The 25420-nt window shown below is 37.0% G+C and overlaps 1 protein-coding gene across 2 annotated transcripts in view; it reads right to left on the bottom strand.

Annotated features, from left to right (window-relative positions):
- Positions 1–25420, bottom strand: part of cep112 (centrosomal protein 112) — a 240510-nt gene that overhangs the window by 203022 nt on the left and 12068 nt on the right. For both annotated transcript variants that reach the window (XM_056249958.1, XM_056249959.1), the window contains exons 4-8: positions 24645–24726; positions 22784–22858; positions 16495–16542; positions 15669–15740; positions 3072–3158 (exon numbers count right to left, since the gene is read on the bottom strand). In XM_056249958.1, the coding sequence (XP_056105933.1) occupies positions 3072–3158; positions 15669–15740; positions 16495–16542; positions 22784–22858; positions 24645–24726 (364 nt within the window). The remainder of the gene's footprint in view (positions 1–3071; positions 3159–15668; positions 15741–16494; positions 16543–22783; positions 22859–24644; positions 24727–25420) is intronic.

Here is a 25420-nt window from a genome sequence, read left to right as displayed (position 1 = left end):
CAACATGATAGCAGTTATTTATTTATTTCAAGTGTTTATTGTAGTATAGTTGTATTTATGTATAAATAACAAACTGATTTCTTAATTTTAGAAAATTAATAGAGCACCAGACATTTTACGGAAAGTTAGCTAGGGAATGATAGGGATTAAATGATAGGGATCTACTTATTTCTGGTTTGCATGAGTTTAAAGTATATAAGTCTATCAATTGCTCAAAGAAATGTGCAATTAAATAGAAAAGACAATCATAATTTTATAGAAAAACTACTTTTTTGACCATTTTCCCCCCAAAACATTTTTTTTTTCACAAATCTTTTTTGATTTGTATGATTGAAGCTATTTCATGTCATAAAAACTAATTTAAAAGAAAAATAATCATGGTAAGAAGAACATAATGTGTACCATAGAGGGTTAAACTGTTTTTTTATTGTTCTGCTGACAAAACACTGCAAAATATCTTTCAATATAGTAGACATTAATATATTACGAGCTGTGGAAAATATGAAGTGATCTCTTGAGTTTTATACAGCTTTTTACGGCCTATGCCATTGAAAACATGGTAAGTAAATCCCTCACAGCCTCGGTTTCATACCTGTCATGGTGCTACTCTGAATAAGGTCTAATACAACAGTGTTCAGGGAAGAGAGGTTGGGTATCGCAGGCGAAAGGACCATTTCAGAGCTGGTTTTTCCTTTAAACACCAAAAGCAACTTCATTCAAACCAAACATGCCTCCCAAATGTTATTATTTCCTCCCTCTGAAAAGCCAGCGAGCCCATCAGTGGATTATTTATCCAGCTTAACAAGACTAGCCCTAATCAACAAGAGCTCTTATTTACAGAGGTACTCTCTGAGGTTGGGGGTGACGGTCTCTCATAAGGCCTAATACAACAGTGTTCAGTGAAGAAATGTAGGGAATAGCATCATTTCAGAGCTGGTTTGTCCTTCAAACACAGATGCAACTTCGTTCAAAACCAAAAATGCCTCCCAAAAGTTATTATTTTCTCTCTCTGAAAATTCGGCGAGGCCATCAGTGGATTATTTATCCTGCTTTTTGTCCATCAGAAGTGCACTCTGTTGCTAAGCTCATCATCCAGTGAGACGGCGGCCTGTGAAAGATGAAAGCTCGCGGCCAAGAGCGAGGGAAAGACGAGGTTAAAGGGAAGTTCCCGGAACATTTAGGGACACACAATTTCCCCATCGTCTCCTTAAAGAGCTCTTTCGGACACCTGCAGTCGTAACAGAGTGCCGAGGACGAGGTCCAGGGGCCGATGGGCTTTTAGGGATGACATGAAAGACAACAGCCTGCCAAGAATCATGTTACGCCTTATAAAGGCTGGTGACATACAAACATCTGTAAACCTTTACTGACGCAGAATTTCAAGGTGTGATGCCACTGGGAATGAAGGAAACATACAGTACAGGTGGAAGTCACAGACAGCACATGCCAGTTTTTAAGTTTCAGGAATATAGTATAACGCCTGTTTGATTGTTGGTGCAACTCTGGCCTGATATTGGTATTAAAAAAACGTATCAGCACAACAATAAAACTTAAATGGGAGTTGCATGTTTGCAGAATCTAACCTGCAAGATGTGTATCATCAACACACTTGTCATTAGAAACTCATATTAACAGCAGATTTATTTATTGTTTATGAAGCAATCTGTAACACTTTACTTGAAGGGGTGTGCATAAGACTGACATGACACCTTCATAATCATGACATGACACTTATGAATATGACGGAGGTTTTATGCATGTTTATGCCAACTGTCATTAAGTGTCATTCGCTCAATAATGACATTTTTAATGCAAATATGACATTGTTTGAGATGTCTTTGTTATGACAACTTGACATAAACCAATACATCATAACCTGTCAGTGTCTTTGTTATGACAACTTGACATTACCAAGACAACACAAATATGTCATAAACATGACATAGCAGATTAATGATCAAACTTAAGAAAGCACTTAGCTTTATGGGTTAACATTACATTAAACTGTCAGGCGGCTGGTTTTGACATTGGCTGTCATGAGGCATTATAACTGTGTCATGAATATTTTTCTTGACCTCACTACAGTGGTACACATTGAATTTGTCATTAAAATGTTATAATGCCTCATGACAGCCAATGTCAAAACCAGCAAAATGACAGTTTAATGTAATGTTAACCCATAAAGCTAAGTGCTTTCTTAAGTTTGATAATTAATCTGCTATGTCATGTTTATGACATATTTATGACAGGTTATGATATATTGGATTATGTCAAGGTGTCATAACAAAGACATCTCAAACAATGTCATATTTGCATTAAAATGTCATAATTGAGCGAATGACACTTAATGACAGTTGTCATAAACATGCATAAACCCTCCTTCATATTCAAAACATGTGTCCTGTCATGATTATGAAGGTGTCATGTCAGTCTTACGCACACCCCTTCAAGTAAAGTGTTACCAAGAAATCTTATGCATTAAGCAAACTGAGATGGACTTTGAGTTTTAAACATGGATTGTGGTTGTATTTTTCTTGTGTTTAATATAATGAATACACGTTGTTAATTCAGAGGTCGCGTTAGACTTCCCCAATCTCCATCATTTTGACACAGGGTCGTAAAACCTATGTCATAATCTATTATTACCATTCATTTTAATTTTCATATTTTAATGATAATAAGCCTCTATGATAATAGGCTCTGTTTTTGTTAAATTTTAATACAGGACAATAGGCTAGATTATGTGTTTGTTTATTTAAGAGAAAGCTGAATGTTTGTCCAATAAATCGCAATAAACCTTATTACTTTTGATATGAAACAAAGTCTCAGCTTTCAAATTTTGTCCATCTTATCACAAAATTCAAACAATAAATACTGTTTTGATGCACTTAAAGGTGGCACGAGAGATGATACATATTATATGGACTCCCAGAGATGTGTTCATCTGAAGAGAGAATGTCATGTACATCTAAGATGAGTAATTGATGAGAGAATTTTCATTTTTGGGCAAGTGTTTTAAGGAATATTTAACAGGTAGTCGATTAACAGAAGAGTTGTTTTGTGGCGTTCACCTTCTGGATCTCGGCATCATGTTTCTGCTGCATCCTCAGTGTATCCTCCTGATGTTTGGCCTCCAAGACTTTAGTCCTCAGCTCAACCTACAAATGAACAACAGATCCAATGACAACATTCCCCTGTTGTTCGTGAAGTCTATGTGTAGTGGTAATGGATGTGTAATGGTTTATTGCACCAAAAGCACAATTTAGTTTTTGATGGCTGTTAAAAAATGTACATTGGCTTTAGCATGGTAATGAAGAGCCATCAATGGTCCTGTTACCCATGTACATACTATGTACTTATTATAGTAATTACAATTACTGGGTAATAACTAGGTACTAACCCTGAACCTACCCCTAACCCATGTACTTACCTTATATTAGCCATTACTTTCTAGGTAAGTACACTGTAAGTACACGTAAGTACTGTACTGTAAAAGGAAGTGTTACCCAATGCTCTTACCTGTAATTATATTCTTACTATAACAAATGCTATAGTTAAAATTCATGTTACTTTTTCAAAAGGCCAAGTACAAGTTAGAATCAAGAGTTTTAAAGTATGGATCTTCTTTTAATATTGACTAAACAATTGGTTTTCCCCATCATGTGTTCTGCTAATAATGACAGCTATTAGGAAAAACTTGGCAAATGACAGGAAATTAACATTTTCATTAAAGGAACATTTTAAGTAAATTATTTAAGTAAAAATTCTGTTAAACTGATAAGGTTTAATGTGCTCAAATAATATAAAATACATGCAAAGTTGGTTAATAACATAACTGCATGTGGATGATACCACAAAAGACCATTTTGCAAAAATAAATAAACAAACAAATAAAAAAAATATTTTTCAAATAAAAGACTTTTGCTTAAAAACAATGAAAAAGACCCTGAAGTTAAAAACAAATGTCACCCCAGATAAAAAAAATAGGAAAGAATTCAATTTATTCTTCCATAATTTTGTGACTTCTATGAAAATTTCCACTATTTTTCCTTTGATTTGTGCTCCAAGAAATTGTATATGAAGTGGCATTCTGCATTATATATTGCTACTGAAACAAATATAAAAAAGTATCAAGTTGAGTTGTTCATAAGTTGAGTTATATATATATATATATATATATATGTATACCATACCAAAAATCCAGAAAGTTTCAAAACAGTTCTAGAAAGTGCTACTTATAAGCAGTAATGTCTGTTATAGTATGTGGCATTTTTTAAACTTAGATGAATTATGGCCTTTTTCATTGTTTTTAAGCAAAATCTCATTGATTTATGATACAGGAAATCCTTTATCTGAAGAATAGTTAAATGGTTTTAACCATAATGTCTACACAAGCACATCAAATTAATAAAAGAAAATATGCAAAACTTATTTCAAAAGAAATGTTTTGCATGGTATGACCAATTTAGAAAGAGCCAAAGTATAGAAATGTGTGAATTAGAGAGTTGTGTTTCCTCTCCACCCACAGCGAGACGACCCCTCCAGCCTCTTTGCTCTTAACATCGCTCACTGAGAGTCAGTTAAGACAGTTCAAAGCGAACACAAAAGCACATGTGCTGCGCTGAGACATCAGGAAAGAGTCCGTCTGTTCAGGAGCACACAGATGATTAACTCTGGACAGGAAACGGCAGATAGAGGAAGATAAAAGCGTTACACACACATAATGAGGACAGTTATGGAAGCTTGTTTCCCGCCACAGAAGAAAACATTTTAACAGATAATTGCGACTTTTTATCTCACAATTGTGAGTTTAAATCATGAGATTCTGACTTTATAACTCCCAATTGCGAGATGTAAACATGCAACTCTGAGAAAAAAGTCAAATCTTCTTTCACTTAGAATTGGACTTTATAACGTATAAAAAAGTCAGAATTATTATTAATTATTTCTCGCAATTCTGAGTTTATAACATAATTCTGACTTTTTATCACGCATTTCTGACTTTATATCACGCAATTCTGACTTTATATCACGCAATTCTGACTTTATATCACGCAATTCTGACTTTATAACACGCAATTCTGACTTTATAACACGCAATTCTGACTTTATATCACGCAATTCTGACTTTATAACACATAATTCTGACTTTATATTACGCAATTCTGACTTTATATCACGCAATTCTGACTTTATAACACGCAATTCTGACTTTATATCACGCAATCCTGACTTTATAACACGCAATTCTGACTTTATATCTCGCAATTCTGACTTTATATCATGCAATCCTGACTTTATAACACGCAATTCTGACTTTATATCTCGCAATTCTGACTTTATATCTCGCAATTCTGACTTTATATCACGCAATTCTGACTTTATATCACGCAATTCTGACTTTATAACACGCAATTCTGACTTTATATCACGCAATTCTGACTTTATAACACATAATTCTGACTTTATATTACGCAATTCTGACTTTATATCACGCAATTCTGACTTTATAACACGCAATTCTGACTTTATATCACGCAATCCTGACTTTATAACACGCAATTCTGACTTTATATCTCGCAATTCTGACTTTATATCACGCATTTCTGACTTTATATCACGCAATTCTGACTTTATATCACGCAATTCTGACTTTTTATCACGCAATTCTGACTTTATATCACGCAATTCTGACTTTATATCACGCAATTCTGACTTTATATCACGCAATTCTGACTTTATAACACATAATTACAACTTTATATCACATAATTACAACTTTTTATCACGCAATTCTGAAAAAAAAATTCTGAAAACGTCAGAATTGCGAGATGCAAACACAATTGTGAGATAAAAAAGTTGCATTTACCTTATTTTTTTATTATTCTGTGGCGAATTAAAAAAAATGTAAAAAAAAAATTTTCATACATTTATTTATAAAAAAAAAAAAGAAGCTTCCATAGACAGTTGATTCGTACATTAAAGACAGTTGAACAGCACCCAATGACTTTGTTCAGTGCAACACTACATACACTATGGCATGGGAATCATATGAAGATAGATTTATGATTGAGGAACAATTTAAAATACAAGTTTTGTTTTGTTTTTTAACTGGTTTTGATCGTCACCTGTACTTTAGCAAGCTAACGCTAATTAACTTCCCTCACCCACAGCAACCTCAGGCTTTTAATGTGCCTCCAGATTTCTGAGATCAAAAGTTCAACATTTTTCTTAACCGGCCTGTTAGCACATGCTCTTCAACGCAAGCACACACACACACACACACACACACACAGAGGAGAGGTGTGATGTTATACAATAAGTGCTGCTGAAACTTTCGTCACTATGGCCGCCGGTCATTCCTGGAGCGGTGTCTTTCTTCTCGTGTATTTAGGGAAGCATGTTTTGATGTGGCATGAGCAGGATTTTAGTGTGAGCCTCCCAAGCCTCCGGCTGACTGCGGATCAGTCTTTCAACGTCTGCCACCAGCGTGGGACACGATCTACTGGCTTATCAGATCCGCTGCAGGGCACTGTACGGCCAGAGTAAACGAGTGTGTGTGTGTGTGTGTGTGTGTGTGTGTGAGATCCAGACGTCTGTAGGCCACAAGAGCATTCAACAGACAGGAGAAACCAACTCAACTGGAGTGGTCACTGAACGTTTGGGAAATTTTCCATTGTGTTCGAGCTTCCTCTGTGAATGAGTCAGTGAGAAAATTACTTAACATCTTAACATTATATAACAGCAATAGGGCTGTCAAATAAACATTTGAATTTCGAATATTCGTTGATTTAAAAAAAAAGCGCATTCGAATGCAAAAAAAATGTGGATTTGATTTGTTTGTGTGTCAAGAGGCGCTAGACATGATGATGACGTTTGTTTGTGTTAGCTTATCCAGTATACTGTTGTCAATTTGAGAAATGGCTACACTCTAAAAAATGCTGGGTTGTTTCAACCCAAATGTGGGTCAAATATGGACAAATCCAGTCATTGGGTTACATTTTTAAAGGGGTCCTATAATGCCCTTTTCAAAAGATATAAAATAAGTCTCTGATGTCCCCAGAGTGTGTGTGTGAAGTTTTAGCTCAAAATACCCCACTGATATTTTTATATAGCATGTTAAAATTGTCACTTTTTGAGGGTGAGCAAAAACGCACCGTTTCTGTGTGTGTCCCTTTAAATGCAAATGAGCGGCTGCTCCCGGCACAGGGGGCGGAGCTACAACAGCTTGTGTCCTTTTACCTCACACACACATGCACTGAAAATTGTTCAATCCAAAGTCAGAAAGATGGAGAGACTCGAGAAGAAGTGACCACATGTAGAGCAACAGGACGTCTCTGAATGGATAGTTGGTGAATGTATGAAGCTGATGTGGAGTTAGCTATCTTCTAGGCATTGATTAGCATATTCTGTCATGATAATCTATAAATCGTGTACCGGGGGCGGGGTTTATGTAAATGTTAGGGTTTGTGATGTCACTAACCCGTGAAGAAGCTCATTGTAGTTCCTACCAGCCGTTTGTTGTAGTCCTTAAAAAGCCATTTCTTTAAAAGCAAATTTGCTTTGAACTTTGAGCGCTGTAACTTTGCAGATGTTGTTTATGCTCAAACAGCAACATTACACACTAACTAAAGCTAGAAAAAGTTAAATCATCAACCACCCCTTTAAATAAAATTTTTGAACCAGCGGTTGGGTGTGTCCATATTTGACCCAAATTTGGGTTTAAACGACCCAGCATTTTTTAGAGTGTAACCTACTGACAAAAACCCTCTCAGTTGGTGGCAAACACCGTGCAACGACACACTTGACCATATCTGGCACATCGATCAGAGCCGAGTGTGTGTTTCATCAGCTGGAGACATTGTCAACAACAAGCGCTCAGCGTCTGGTGTTTCTGACGAGCGATAGCAACGTGTGCTGTTCGTGTATCTGTTAATGACTGGTCATATTAGAGACATATATATATATATATAACCAGAATGCGTATCCATTGACAGAAACATATATTACCCTAGCTCTGTCTCTTTTACCTGTTGTTGTTTTCATTTAGTTTTTTTTACTGAGAACCGTTACACCCCTAGTCCTCCTAATGCCCCAGTAAAGTGAGATATATACTGTCACAAGCGCCATCCTTCAAGTGAAGTTAAAGTTGCCCATCCCTGATACTCTATGGCTTGCCACAGTATACGGTGATACTGGCTATATTGGATAAACTTGATTATCATATGATAAAGAAAAACCAAAATGAAAACACTAAAAAGCCAGATGTTCTTCATTGACATCAAAATTACACGGGCAGAATTGCAGATATACTGTAATCGGGTTGAGTGCAGAGACATCGTAATGTAATTGTATAAAATATTAATTGAAGAAAACATTGTGAAACTATTTTTAACATATCTAACACCCTGCCCCAAGTATATACCGTAGTGTCATTTCATATTCAAGCCCGAATCATGAAGACATCTCATGTGTTCTACGTAAACAATGTATTTATTTACACATCAAAAACTTGAATACAGCCCAGGAGGCTTTCGGCAACTCGAGAGAGAGGATCTTTCTTTCTTTCTTTCTTTCTTCTGTGATTCACAAAAGCTGTTTTGTGTACAGTGCGTAATAAACAGCACATCAGCCGCTGGTGTTTGGCTGATGAGAACACATTTACACAAGCACAAGATCTTAAAAAGATAAAAATTGTGATGATGCATCTTCATAAATGGACTAATGCTATAGCCAAAGTTTCAGATCGACTCAGTTGTTGTTGTTTTTTGTCTGTATTCCACTTTCATTAATGCATTGTTTGTATAATTGTATTTTTATTGGATCTTATTCTTGTGAAGTGCTTTGAGATGCTACTTTTAAAGGCGCTATAGAAAATAAAGTTTATTATTATTATTATATTACTCTTTACCTGGCTCTCCAGCTGGTCCCTTAGAGCCAAACCTTAAGCACCACTTTGTGCTTATTCATACATTTTGCAAACTGCTCTAAATAACAATATCCGCTAAATTGCTTTAATGTAAATGCATTTGTAGTATCTTAGACCAGAATCATACCGTACACAAACTCGGGATGGGTATCGATTCAGATGTTCCAATTCGATTCCCAAGCTCTCAATTCGATTTGATTTCGATTCTCGATTCGATTTCGATCACGAATGGCCTCATGACAGCCAATGTCAAAACCAGCCGCCTGACAGTTTAATGTAATGTTAACCCATAAAGCTAAGAGCTTTCTTAAGTTTGATAAGTAATCTGCTATGTCATGTTTATGACATATTTATGACAGGTTGTGTTGTCTTAGTAATGTCAAGGTTATGATGTATTGGTTTATGTCAAGGTGTCATAACAAAGACATCTCAAACAATGTCATATTTGCATTAAAAATGTCATAATTGAGCGAATGACACTTAATGACAGTTGTCATAAACATGCATAAAACCTCCTTCACTTCATGATTATGAAGGTGTCATGTCAGTCTTATGCACACCCCTTCAAGTAAAGTGTTACCCATGTTTTCATCTCGCCGAGGCATAGGCGCGCCTGGAGAAACGAGCACCTACATTTGAAATAACAAACTTGAGCGTGCAAAAGAAGCGATATGTGAACGGCCCCTAAAAGCGGACATTGCGTCTGTAATGAAAGGCAAGAACAGCTATGTATTTGGCTTTGCTTATGTAATTGTTGCATTAGGCTATGAATTAATAAACATTTATTGATAAGAACTATTTCATGTCTTTTCATTTACAGTAGCATGAACCACGAGTAGTCGAGTAACTCGAGTATTGTTTTGATAAGAAATCGACTAGCAGAAATCAGTAGTCGTGCAACCCCTACACAATAAAGTTAACTGACTGAAGATAAAAGACATTCAATATCTCACAATCTCAGCAGAGGAGGATTAAACAACTCCACAAACAGCATGACCAGCTTCACTTATTACTAACCAGACTGACTTTATTTCTGTCAGACGTCTACAGAAGTTCTCATTGAGAAATATCAGAGGTTGACGGATTGCAAATAATAGATTCAAACTTTGAAGTCACCATTATGGTGAACAGTGTTTGCTTTTATTGAGCTCTTGACCCTTGACATTTGTGTGTTTTTAAAGCACATTTGTCAAGAAAAGCTAAGAGAAAATGCAGTCATGTGATGTTGGTAATGTGTTGACATCGAGTGGCCAGATTCACTGATCTCATTCAGAGTCTAGTTTACATGATGTGTTAAGTTTATATTTTTGATAGACATGTGGTTTCACAGCATGAGATCCAGCAATATTGTGGTAATCAGTTGTTATGAAGGATTGCACTAAACATTTTGATTTCGGGTGGCCATTTTATGGTAGTCAGTTTCTGCAAATGAAGTGAATTAACTTGAGTTTTATTTTAGTGCAAATGTGCTGCCAGATAAACTACAGGACCATTTTTTTACAGTATTTTTGCAGTATACAGTTTAAACTGTAAAAAAAACAGCACTTTGCAGGGGAAGCTGCTGCCAGTTAATCACTGCAAATTTACAATGCAAAGTTTTTCAGTGATATTATCAATAAGGGAATAATAACCATCTTTAAATTAAGCATGATAATTAAATAAATAACTAAATTGTGTTTATTACATGGCTCTCTATAATTTGTGATTCTGATCGCAGTATTTAGTAATCAGACATATTTACTGCTGTCCATGGCAACACTGTGCTCATACAAACGCAACTGGCGCTGTGTCACGTTTTGTTGATTGATTGCATTGAAAAAAGATTAATATTAATATTACTGTAATATTGCTGCACCCTGTCAGGGTTTATTTTGTTGCTGTTTGCACATTATCTCTTACATAACACATATTAAACAAAAGGCAAGTTACAGTTGAGCACAGTGTATATTCTCCAAATGTTCCCGCAAATGCATGTGGATGAAAACAAAAATGAACTTTGTTAAAAACTGACCCACATATTTATGGATAATAAGGCAGAAAATCAAACTTGGCAGCATGATTTTTCTTAATTTAATCGTGCATTTTTCTTCCTCAATCTCGCATGCTCTGTGTTTGTTGTGGCAGCGCATGTGTAATCGAAGACGGCCTCTGTAACAACATGACACATAAACAACTATTAAATCCCAGAATGCACTTTCATTATAAGATAGATCATTTTTATTCTCAATTTCCCCCCACCAAACGCTTTAGGGTCTATTAAAACTCACAGGGCGGTAATACTTTAACTGTTGACCATAACTTCAGTTTTGAACAGTGTCACTTTAGAAAAAAAACAATGATTTAGACACTTTTTAATGTCATATTTGATACTACATTGTTTTTATTTTTGTACTGTTTGATTTTCTCATTACATTTTCGGGGAAACGCCCCTGGTTGATATACAGGTGAAACTCGAAAAATGAGAATATCATGCAAAAGTTAATTTATTTCAGTAATTCAACTTAAAAGGTGAAACTAATATATTATATAGACTCATTATGTGCAAAGTGAGATATTTCAAGCCTTTATTTGTTATAATGTTGATGATTATGGCTTACAGCTTATGAAAACCTTTTCACAATATTCTCATTTTGAATTTGGGGTTTTCATAAGCTGTAAGCCTTAATAATGAGTCTATATAATATATTAGTTTCACCTTTTAAGTTGAATTTCTGAAATAAATGAACTTTTTCACGATATTCACATTTTTCGAGTTTCACATGTATAGTCCAAGTTGAAGATCACGCTCCGTAGAAGCTCCGGATGAGTACATATTTCACAATATTAAGACAGGCTTCATGAATAAACCCTAAAATCAATGTCCAGACATGATTTATAGAAACCAAACGAGACAAACGTGTGGTTTGTCTCTTGACAGCATTATCCGGAGGCTGGAAGGGATCTTCTAAGAGCAAAACACACAGTTTGCTGGAGTCACCTGCCCTACTTCCACTCAACCCTGAGAAACAGCTCTCGCTTTGCGTACGATTGTTCTTGTGCAATCTCAGAGACCACATGAGACCTGTCAGAGGAGGAGATTGCACTGATTGAAGCCACGCAGTCAAACACATCCCGGCAGCGCAGATGCAAACGTGGGCGGCACTTTTTTCTTTTCTTGTCTTTTTTTTTTTTTTTATGCTTCAATTGGTGCTTTTAGAAAAGTTTGTCAAACTACATCAGTGGCGTTCTGAAACTCTCGTCTGAAAGGGTGCGGCGGGGCGAGCGCACACCTCCGGGTTTTCAGATTCCCTGGAATCAGTGAAGCGAATGACATTGGTGCTTTTACTCCTGTTAAGCTCACAGAGATGCAGTGCTTTTTGAAGAGTAGAAGGAGAGATGGAAGGGTGGGAGGAGGAGAGATAAAGACGGTGCGAAGGAGACGAGAGCAGCTGTTGTGTCTTTTCTTTGCCCGGCATCGGTTTCACACATTTCCTTAGGGAATCTTTCCACAAAACGTCTGCTACGTTTTAGCGCCACACTGCGGGTTGAGTCTGTGATTCCAGCTATTTTGAGAGTCAAAATCTGGGTGACTTTTCTCTAGAAAGCTTCCCCAGACACACTGATGACATCTCAATCGAATCACTGGAGGAAAATAATACAACTGAAATGTGTTGATGCAAAAACGTGTAAACAAAATGTGATTGTCAAATAAGTAGAATAGACCACAGAATAGGGCTTTTCACACTATTCTCAGCCTCAGACGTCACACACACATGGACCGCTGGCTGAACGTCTGAATATGGCAAACAAAATTGGAAACACACTTTTAGTCGTCATCTGATTTGTTGAATTCAACAAGATTTCCAGGTGATGTGCATGTCGCAATATTTAACGGTGCTCCTGGAAACAAAGATGCGATGAAGCCAAACCCCCTCATGGAAAAAGCAAGCCACCGCGTTTACAACTGACAATGAGCGCTTATCGGGATCAACTAAACGCTCGATTTCCAAACAATGTGATGTACTCGTGACTCTTTAAAATATGTAATACATAGCAATAGTAATAACATAGAAAAATGTGTCTCTTTACATTTGTCAGACAATGAAAATTGCTACGTTACCTTACATTGGATATATCTATATTTTCAGTCATGTTATTCATTAATCAATATATGATTAAATATATTATATACACAATAAATGTGGATATTAATGCATTTACTCTGAAATAGCTTAAAACTATCTTTTTTTCTCTCATTTTCCAATGAGAAGCACCATCATATCAATCAAACAACCATTGAACCCTAGCAGATTCACACTAAATGGCTGTCTTTTGTTCACTAAATGAACATGAGTAAGATATTAGATAATTAATTATATATAAATATATATATATATTAGTTTGATTGTACATGCACCAGCGCACCAATACATAATAAACATAATTTACCAACATACAGTATGTTTTTACAAAAATATATGGAAAAATGCCACGAGACCAGCATCTTTTTGTGTGATGCTGCAAACAAAACACCGAATCAGAGTTTTGAACTGACCGTGATTCATCAGATGATGGCTCTAAATCTCTAAACGCTAACTTCAATGCCGTTTTTACTGAAGTCTAAATCATAATGTGTCCTTCCACAACAAGAAAAGGTAGCAAAAGGAGTCTACAGACAGTTTTCAGGAAACGTATTAGAGAAATAAAGATAGAACCCATCATTTCAGAGTGGAAAGAAAGAGTAAACAATGATGGTGTGGCACAACGCCAAGAGCGCACGACAAAAGAAGTGCCGGTAATGAGCTTTGTTTTTCTCTGCCCTCAACTCTACAGTGATTTCAATCAGGGGCAGCGAAGGGCAACTCACGCACCATTTCCCTTCATCAAAGCCTAGCAGCTCCTGAGGTACGTTTGCCTCACCCTTCACCCCATTACCTGGGAACGTTTCGTCAGACATGAACTCAAACGCTGCCACCTGTTATTAATTACCACGCTCTACGGCCCAACGCAGGCGCGATTTACTCTGCTTACAGCAACACAATGTGTTTGCTAATCTCAGAATCTCTTCGCTTAAAAGTGTGTGGAGTAAATGTGGTGGCTTTATCTGTCAAACATCAGCCCTGGAGACTTAAAGGGAAAGTTCACCCAAAAATGAAAATTAGCCCATGATTTACTCACCCTCAAGCCATCCTAGGTGTATATGACATTCTTCCTTCAGACGAACACAATCAGAGATATATAAAGCTTGAGCTTGAGTTTGTTGCCCAGCCCTGTTTGTTTGAACCGCGAGTGGCGTCTAAGCTTACGCTACTCCTACATCTGCGCCATACATCGCCAAGTGTTTCTCTTGTGGCGCAAGTTGACTTGCCGGAAGCTCGTTATTTTAGTCAATAAAGTTTTAAATATGAATATTTTTCTTACACAAACCCGTCGCTTTGCTTCAGAAGGGCTTTATTAACCCCCGCAGAGCCATGTGGATCACTTTAATCATGGATAGATGCGTTTTGATGGAAAGATGCACTTTTATGATGGAAAGATGCACTTTTATGATGGACAGATGCACTTTTATGATGGATAGATGCACTTTTATGATGGATAGATGCACTTATGATGGATACATGCACTTTTATGATGGATAGATGCACTTTTATGATGGATAGACGCACTTTTATGATGGATAGATGCACTTTTATGATGGAAAGAGGTGGATAGATGCACTTTTATGATGATAGATGCACTTTTATGATGGATAGATGCACTTTTATGATGGATAGAGGTGGATAGATGCACTTTTATGATGGATGGATGCACTTTAATGATGGATAGATGCACTTTTATGATGGATAGATGCACTTTTATGATGGATAGAGGCACTTTTTTGATGAATGGATGCACTTTTATGATGGATAGATGCACTTTTTTCTCTGATGGATGCGCTTTGATGGACTTCAAAATAGAAACAGCCATTCACTGCCATTATACAACTTTGAAGAGCATTATTTAATATAACTCAGATTGTGTTCGTCTGAAGGAAGAATGTCATATACACCTAGGATGACTTGAGGGTGAGTAAATCATGGGCTAAATTTCATTTTGTGAGTGAACTATCCCTTTAAGGGCCGTTTCAAAAGAGTGTTTAGCTGTTTTGGAAACGGCTGTATTCTAGTGAAGATGAACACTGATGATGCTGTTTGACTGAAGTTGACCTAATTGAGCACTGCTCTTCCCAGAGGAAATGTGATTACAGCAGGTCACGCTCACTATATTCAACAATACCAGTCAACTGACATCAAAGAGAAGCTTGTTCTATGGGATTTTCAGCTTAAACCCACATACAGCGGGAAACTGTCATCACAAACAGGGTTTGTAAAGCTCTTAGAAGATGTCGGTGTCCCTAAACAAGCGAAACTTGGTAAGGTGTGTGCAAGCTGTCATCCAGCATTGCTTTCTTGAGTTTATTAAAAGCAACCAGCCATCATACAGCATTTACTTAAGAACTGGAAAAGTGTGGCGGTTGACAAATCTCAACAAGACAGCAGCACTGAAGAAAAAGTCACTGGTTAAGTGAAAATCCTGTCATCATTTAATCATGTCGTCCCAAACCCGTAGGGATGTCTTTGCTTTTGTGAAGAAATTAAGACGTTTAGCAGAATTATGTTGTTCTTTTCCATTCATTTTTAGTTGAACTATAGGGGACTGGACCAGTTTGAAGGCATTTACAGCACATTACAAGCACTTTGAGAGAACATCGAGTTCCTACCTCCTTATCGGCTTTCACTGGGGAGGCCTCGTCACAAAGAGTGCTGTTTCTACCACGACTCGATTTGTAGATCTATTAATATAAAAGACAAAGACAAAAAATGAGCAAATACGGAAAAACTTGGGATGTCAAAAGTAGGGATGCACGATATATCGGCCAACATATCGGTATCGGCCGATATACATTAATTTTTAATGTTATCGTTATCGGCCCGATAAGAAAATTTAGCCGATATATTAAAGCCGATAATTAATGTTTTATTTCCTTCAGCTGAGACTCTTCAGATGCGCACAGTTCAACATGATGGATTTGAATTGCTTGAAATATGATTGGAATCACTTCGAAAAAGGAAAATACAGTAAAGTGCAACATGTGCACTATATAATACATAATGAGAACATTACAATTGTGTGTTTAGGACATGGATAATGGTGAGACTTTTGTTTTTGCAATTAGGTTAAAATTATATATATGGATTTAGATTTATCGGCCAATATATCGGTTATCGGCTTTCAAATATAAAGATTATCGGTTATCGGTATCGGCCAAAATTTTCATATCGGTGCATCCCAATGCTTTGGGCTGGCCAATGTATTTGCGTTTTTTGTAGTACACAATCATTTAGATTTACTTTCAACTGCTGTTAGATTGCTTTAAAAAACATCAAGCACTGATTACTTAATGTGTATCTTCTGTATATATTTGTTATATTTCTCGTAATTGTTTTTTTTTTGTTCTTTATTTTGCCTGTTTCCTTGAACAAGTCATGCTTTAATTGAAATGATTTTAACTGTAAATGTGTGGAGATCAGTGTTGTTTCACTTACCGGAGACAGAGGGACAGGGTTCTCACGCAGATATCTGGGGTTTTCTATCTGTAAAAATAAAAAAATACAACACAACTTTACTCTCCTCCTCTTTTGGTAAGTCCCAAACATCTCCCTTCCACCTCTGACCTCATTGTATTTGTCATAAACAGTGTGGAATGACTTCAAAGAGTGTCATTAAGTACAGTCTCTTCCCTACACTGGCTGTGTTTACAGAAATCAGACCTCGAGCCCACTGAGGCATTGTGTGAAGAGAGGCCGTTTCCGGTTCTTTTTAAAAACTCTTCTTCCCTCCACTGAGGTTGCCTTTTGTCTCCATAACCCATAATCTGTAAGCAATAGGAGTCTGTCCTCTGATGGGACCGTAGAAGACACATCTAACACGACGGACCACGACTGAAACATTTCATTTCACTTCAGTGAAATCCAACTTGAACTGAACTTGAGCAGCAATTTCCTTACTGTTTGTTTTCATTCATCTTTTGTCATTTGAGGGAGAGAAAAAAATGCAAACGCTGTGTAAAAAGTGAACTTTGTGTTTTCTTAAACAACATTTTTTGACCTGAAACCCTTCAATTTGTGAATGTGTGTAATTTAAGCCCCTGTTATGTGTAATCGTGGGTATTGGAAGACATTCATTTTGTGTATCGGTGGTTTGCCTGAAATGTATTACATATATATATATTTTTTTTTACTTGACAAGTTTTGACTTGTCTGGCGCCCGAACAATTTAATTAAATTTACATTATTAATTAATCAAATGTGATTTGGGACAGCCACCGTTACAATTCATAATGAAGCCAATAGTTTGATTCAAATCAAAAAGTAATCAAAATATCTGGCTCATATTAAAGTTTTATCCCCCTCAAACACTTTAGACCCAAAGTTAGATCCAAAGTTTTTGTATACCACATTCTAAAACCCAACAAAATGACACAAATCACAGAAAAAAAAATATCCTAGTCATAATTGCACCAAACATCCACACGAAGTTCAATGTAGCTCTTCTCAGCATCTCAAGTTGTCTAAAAAACCTTGGCCACTTTTTTCGTCCTATTTTTTTTTTTTTTTTTTTTGTGACTACCCTTAAATGTTGGTACTTCAAACCCAACATCTATTTGTTTATGTTATATTTTTATTTTAATCATTATTTGTATTTTAATTGGCTCTCAAGATTGGCATTTTGCACATTCTTGTTCTTTTACCTTAGAATTTATTTCAAATGTATTGATCAAGATCCCCTCTAAAAGTCCCACTTTTAAGCTAATTTTATAATTGGAAAGGGTTCGAGTCTCAGGAGCGTAAATATAGGTAAGTGTATAAGATAAGTATATGAGAGTCCATTGGTTACAAAGCCAGGGAGAGTAAAATGGCTGTTGGGAAAAGCCTACTTTATTCACATGTTTGGAGAAATGGACAGATGTAATATAAACATAACAAATAATCAAAATGAATAGTATTTCACAGCAATTATGCTTATGCTTGTCAATGCGGTCTAAAACAGTGGTTCTCAACCAGGGGCCGGTGCCTATTAGGGGCCTCAAGCAGAGTTTGTTGGTATCTATATGACCCAACAAACAATGTTTCACACCATGCGTAAAGAGGATTGGGGGTTTCAAAAGTGTTTTGTGCCAAAAATCCACACAGTGTGAAAAGTCAACAGAGTCAACTATAAGTTGACTTATGAAGAGTGTGATGGTGTGTTCTGGGGAAGTGTCTGGTAAACCATTTGCAAACAGTCCTTGTTTTGCAATTCCATTTTGCTGAGATTAGCAGCAACAGATTTTACACACTGCTACTTTAGGAGTGTTAAGTTTCCCTAATGTGACCCAGTCAGAAGTGTTCAATAAGTGCTCAAACACAGCATGAGTGTGATGTGGCTCTGGGCCCGTATCTATCAAGCTTCTCAAAGTGCCATTTTAGTCTTAGCTCCCGTTCCACCACATCCCAAAGATGCTCTATTGGGATGAGATCTGTGGGGGCCATTTTAGTACAGTGAACTCATTGTCATGTTCAAGAAACTAATTTGAAATGATTCGAGCTTTGTGACATGGTGCATTATCCTGCTGGAAGTAGCCATCAGAGGATGGGTACATGGTGGCCATGAAGGGATGGACATGGTCAGAAACAATGCTCAGGTAGGCCGTGGCATTTAAACGATGCCCAATTGGCACTAAGGGGCCTAAAGTGTGCCAAGAAAACATCCCCCACACCATTACACCACCACCACCAGCCTGCACAGTGGTAACAAGGCATGATGGATCCATGTTCTCATTCTGTTTACGCCAAATTCTGACTCTACCATCTGAATGTCTCAACAGAAATCGAGACTCATCAGACCAGGCAACATTTTTCCAGTCTTCAACTGTCCAATTTTGGTGAGCTCTTGCAAATTGTAGCCTCTTTTTCCTATTTGTAGTGAAGATGAGTGGTACCCGGTGGGGTCTTCTGCTGTTGTAGCCCATCCGCCTCAAGGTTGTGTGTGTTGTGGCTTCACAAATGCTTTGCTGCATACCTCGGTTGTAACGAGTGGTTATTTCAGTCAAAGTTGCTCTTCTATCAGCTTGAATCAGTCGCCCATTCTCCTCTGACCTCTAGCATCAACAAGGCATTTTCGCCCACAGGACTGCCGCATACTGGATGTTTTTCCCTTTTCACACCATTCTTTGTAAACTCTAGAAATGGTTGTGCGTGAAAATCCCAGTAACTGAGCAGATTGTGAAATACTCAGACCGGCCCGTCTGGCACCAACAACCATGCCACGCTCAAAATTGCTTAAATCACCTTTCTTTCCCATTCTGACATTCAGTTTGGAGTTCAGGAGATTGTCTTGACCAGGACCACACCCCTAAATGCATTGAAGCAACTGCCATGTGATTGGTTGATTAGAAAATTGCATTAATGAGAAATTGAACAGGTGTTCCTAATAATCCTTTAGGTGAGTGTATATATAGGCAGGTATATATAACAGCACACCGGTTTAAAATGAGTATTCACGAAATAGTGGAAAACGTGTTTATCTTTCAATTCCAATGTGTACAGCATAATGTATTCTCTTGAAAATGATGTATTGTCAATGTGTGTTGTGGGTTGTGTGTGTTAATTGTAAAACGTGTGTTGAATGTAAACTCCTCTTAGGAATTACGCATTCAATGTGAATTTATTTGAGAATATTCTTAAATAAGGAAATCTATTCAGTGATTGGTCCATGCCTATATGTCCTCATCCAATATCCCGTTTGTGGCACAGCAAAGTGTCGTGAATCATCTCTAAGACTGACACTTGAGATTAAGTCCTACACTTCACTTAAATTACAACTGAGATGCTTGATAACTAACTTTTAAGCGCAGCTTTGAGCCAAGAATTGATTTACTATTAAAGGTGCAGTGTGTAATATATAGCGGCATCTAGTGGTGAGGCTGTGAACTGCACCCAACAGAAGTTACGGTGGCCGACAGGAAGTGATGTCGTCGTCTGAGACAGCAGAGAGTAGCCAGTTCACCAATGAGCTTTCTTTACAAAGATAAATTAAGAAATTAGATTTACTTAATTATTCAGTAAAACGATATGTTATTGCGAATATTATTGCCACCTGTTCATCATTGTGTCAGTGTTTTATTCGCTGACTTTAACTCGCTTCTTTCCACGAAGAACAACATAGTGACATAGAAACATGGCGATGTAAGGAGACCCGCGGTGTGTGTGAGAGAGAAATGCTCATTCTAAGCTAATAAAAACATAACGGTTCATTATATAATATCTTTATACACCATCCAAAACATGGTTATGTATATGAAATTGCATTTCAGTCAACAGATCCTCCTAAATATTACACAATGCACCTTGAAGTCAATTCTTAGCCGTGTTCTTGTGAGTAATTCTCAGAGGCTTGATAAATACGGGCCCTGGACTCCTTATGAATCGTCAGGCCACAGCACTGGACGGCAGGAGTGTGTTATCGCATCGGTTTCCAGTGCTACGCTCCACGTCCACACATGATGAACATGTCGATTAGTCCAGCATCAGTGCCCACAGAAAACAGGGGCCCGGAGCCACCAGTGCACATACTTATCTCAACACTACACTCTCTGATAACAGCAGAGTTCAGACTCATGTTTTTCTGCATAAACTTTCTGATGAAACAAGGTTTCGCAATTTGCTGGGAAGTCAGAAGTGGCTATTGAGGAAATCTGGAGGCCAACACAGTCCTATAAAGCTTCAAACGCTTTGAACCCGAGAACTCAGCATGCCAACGTGTTGAGCAATCGCTGCAGCACATTTTTCCTCCCACATGGTGTAGTCATCCATGGCAAGACATGCTATGCTTTCTCTTTTTTCTTTAATTTGAAGGTTTAACTAAGAATTCAAACTCAGGATGTGGCAAAAATGAACTATGGCCACTGATAGTGACATTTTCTGGAATATATACTGTACAAAATTGAGTCCTTTTTTTCATAATCTGAAATGTGCTGCGTAGTGTTGTCACGATAATGCAATTTCTAATTTTGATAAGATACCTTAAAGTCCCCCTGTGGTGAAAATCCAGCTCTTAATGTTGTTTATGTGTCTATGTGGTGTTTTTAATGTGCTTTAAGACACACCATGTGTAAATTCATAAGTCGACAGCATTGCTGAGTATTTTCTGCTTAAAACTGCAGTGAACCAAAGACAGTCTCAAACACACGGTTTGAAATCGCTGGTGTTTCTGACGTCACACACTACCTTGTAACCAATCAGATCAACGTGTGATCGTCAACCAGTGGGTCTCTGAGCTGAGTGAGTGAGTGGAGGCGGGGCTCATTTGCATATTCATAGAACCACGCATACTAAATGAGGCAAGGGTGTCGAGTTACATTCAAGATATTTTAAGGGTATGTCATTTTTTTTACATGTCATTTTGGTTTGAAATTTTGACTTTTCAAGGGATAAAATTATTGGGGGGGACTTTAAAAATACCGATATTCAACAGCAATTTTGATACCGCAGGGAAAAACTGCCACATAGATATCAATTATATTATCTCCTATTTTTTTGTCTATCCACTGAAAGTCTAGGCAATCAATATTTTCAAGCTACAAACAGTATTCCAAAACACAATTAATGTCAAGCACACAGGACATTTGGATTCATGCTGAATGAGAGAGGTACGTGAGAGCAAAATATTCCTCGTAAAGCGTATTTCCCACATGCAGGTAGTTTCAGTTTAGCTTTTAATAAATGTGTTTAGGCTTGATGCATGACATTTATAATAAATGCTGTTTATAATGAATGACAAACAATAATTTACGGTAGTTTTATAAAAAAATATTTTTATTCCAGTTCTGTTCTAAATACGGTAATAAATGTATAGGATTTGTCGTGGAGTGAGGCGATTTCTAATTTTGTTTTATTTGTAGATATTTTACATTATTTCCGAATGTAATAATACAATATGACATACACCAATGTAACCTATCTGTGTTTTTTTTATTTTCTCTGGTTACACTTTTTTTTAAGGTGTCATTGTTACAGTGTAATTATATATACAAGTACTGAGTAATATTAATTAACTACATGTACTTACTATAGGGTTAGGGTAGGATTAGGTTGAGGGTAAGTTGCATGTAATTATGCATAATTTACTGTTATTACTACGGTAAGTACATGTAACAAGGACACAGTAAAATAAAGTGTTACCGTTTCTCTCAATTTTAACCAGGTGCATCTTATTTTCCAGAAAATACAATATTTGCACATATTTGCGTTGATTTAGCAAATTAATTATGCAAATCAGGTAACACTGCAAATACACCCACAAAACTGGCATACACGATTGCTTAGCTTGCTTGTGTGTGGTTCAGGTGATGAATTACTGCTATTGTTATAGCAAATAATTCACTTAAAGGCCATTTTCAATAGTGCAACGATAATGGTATGGGACCAATATAGAGTGCTGATTTTGGCAAAGATCCTATAATAAGCCTAATTTACATAGAAAAGCATGTGTGCACGGCAAAGAACGCCAACGCCCTCGTTTAAATGCGCATGGCAATGACACTGCACCTTGAAATGCTGCACGTTGAAGTGCAGTGATGAATTAGCATTGTTCCACACCATTAGGCAAATTGTGTTTCCATTGTCATCAATGCTAGAATGATCAGTGAAGGTCTCCATGACAGTCTTTTTTTTTTTTTTTGGCTCAGTTCACATGAAATGGTCGCTGTCATATATGAAAATACGTGGTGAAAACTGAATTTTAAAGGAATGGTTGGATAAGGGGGGAAATATTAGAAAAATCCTCCAACTTTACCCCCAGGTTCCAGCTGTTGAAGCGAGCCTCAAAGTCACTATCATCAGAGGAGACGAGCCTCCTGTGAGCCTCCGCCTGGAGGAGAAAAACACAGTGAGGAACAAAGACACGGAAAACCATGTCCAGGGATGGAGATTCACGTGGGTTTAAAACTAAACCTGCTAGACAAGGGCGGAGATTATAAAAGCTGACAAAGCTTCAGCTCATGATAATAACATTATAATCTAACATTCCTCAATCAGTAACATATACAGTGGGTATCATGTGACCTTTGAAAACCAGTTTAATCCACTATTTTTATCATTTGGATTTGGAAGAACATATTGACTATTCATTGTAAGCTCTGAAAAAAATAAATAAAACAAAACTGTTATAAAAACTAAACATTAGGGATGCGTGATATATCGGCCACCATATCGGTATCGGCCGATATATGTTCATTATTAATGTTATCATTATCGGCCCGATAAGAACATTTGCACGATACATTAAAGCCGATAAATAATGTATTATTTCCTTCAGCTGAGACACTTCAGATGCGCACTGTTCAACATGATGGATTTGAATTGCTTGAAATATGATTGAAATCACTTTAAAAAAAGTAAAATACAGTAAAGTGCAACAGTCTGTCATATCGGCTAAATTCAATTATCATGAGAACATTATAATTGTGTGTTTGGGACATGGATTTTAATGGTGAGACTTTTGTTTTTGTAATCAGGCTCTCAAAAATTATAGAAAAATTTAGATTTATCGGCCAATATATCGGTTATCGGCTTTCAAATATAAAAAATTTTTTGGTATCATCCAAAATTTCAATATCGGTGCATCCCTACTAAACATTAAGTTATGTATATTGTCACAAATTAAATAAATATTAAAATGTTTATAGATGTTGATATAGAAATGGACATACTCTCCTCACAGCATGACATGTTTAACTTGAAATATGATTGGATTATATGAAGTCTCTCATTTAGGCTACATAAAATTATAAATGATAAAATATAAAGAGAGCATTATAATTGTGTGTTTGGGACATGGACTTTAACAGTGAGACTTTTGTTTTTGCAATCAGACTCTCAAAAATTATAACAAAATTTGGATTTAGATTTATCAGCTTTCAAATATGAAGAATTATCGGTTATCGGTATCGGCCAAAATGTTATTTCGGTGCGTCCCTACTAAACATTAAGTATATTGTATATGTATATTGTCAAAAATCTAATAAATATTTAAATGTTTATAGATGTTTGATATAGAAATGGACATACTCTCCTCAGTCACGGCACACCAGATGTTTGACTGTTCCACATCATTTCTGCTTTCACATCTGTAAATTCCTGCGGAGGGTCACATGACGTCCCGCTCCTCTGTTTCGAGGCGCTGCTCTTTTTATCAGGAGAATCCAGCTCTTTAAAGAGCTCTATATAATTTGAAGGTTTCCAGGGAACTGTTGTTCCAAGTTCACTTTCCTGAGTTCAGCTTTGGCTCGTCAGGAAAGAGAAAGGCAAGGAAATGTCCAATAAAGCTCAACTCTAATGGATACTGTTGAAGCGTAATAGGACTGTGGGAAGGGGATAGTTCACATTGAGCAAGCAACTCACATTACAGGAAGGTGTCTGAACCCAAATACCTGATAAAAACCAGGACACATGGGAACAGTCCTGGTTATAACCCACAGATATAGAAGTTTTGTTGGTTTGAAAGGTCATGGCGATTCTGTGTGGCCGATTGGTGAAGAAACTCCTGTGAGGTCTACAGCTTTGTGTATTTGTGGTCATGTTGGTTTCAGTGTTTTATTGAAGGAAGTTCAAACTGAGAGGCCAGATCGTGGATAAGTTGAAATCCAAACACTCACCATCTTTGCATCATCCTTGATATCGTGTTTGACGGGACTCGAGGACAAGGGTCTAGCCGGTGTCTTATCGCTGAGCAAGTTCCTGCGGAGGACAAAAGATTTCAGATGCTCATTCTCACCTCATTTTTAAAAGGGTGGTTCATTGTGATTTCACTTTTCTAGCTTTAATTAGTGTGTAATGTTGCTGTTTGAGCATAAACAACATCTGCAAAGTTACAACTCTCAAAGTTCAAAGCATATTTGCTTTTACAGAAATGGCTTTTTAAGGACTACAACAAACGGCTGGTAGGAACTACAATGAGCTTCTTCCTGGGTTAGTGACATCACAAACCCTAACATTTACATAAACCCCGCCCCCGGTACACGATTTATAGATTACCATGACAGAATATGCTAATCAATGCCTAGAAGATAGCTAACTCCACATCAGCTTCATAAATTCACCAACTATCCATTCAGAAACGTCCTGTTGCTCTACATGTGGTCACTTCTTCTCGAGCCTCTCCATCTTTGGCCGACTCTCCATCTTTGGTTTGAACATAAAAGGCTAAAAGTTTTTTAAATTTTCAGTGTGTGTGTGTGTGTTAGCATCTTGTATTACTTCACACAGACACACACTGAATTTTTTTTTTTTTTTTTTTTGCTTTTTATGTTCAAACCGGAGTCGGACACACGCTCTTGAAGCCCCGCCCACTGCGCCGGGAGCATCCGCTCATTTGCATTTAAAGGGACACACACAAAAACTGCGCATTTTTGCTCACCCTCAAAAAGTGACA

This window comes from Rhinichthys klamathensis, unplaced genomic scaffold (assembly GCF_029890125.1).
Source record: "Rhinichthys klamathensis goyatoka isolate OS25496 unplaced genomic scaffold, OSU_Roscu_1.1 h1tg000065l_1, whole genome shotgun sequence".
Lineage (NCBI taxonomy): Eukaryota > Metazoa > Chordata > Actinopteri > Cypriniformes > Leuciscidae > Rhinichthys > Rhinichthys klamathensis.
The sequence above is the reverse complement of the archived record's forward strand: the minus strand, read 5'-3'. Positions and strand labels throughout refer to the sequence as shown.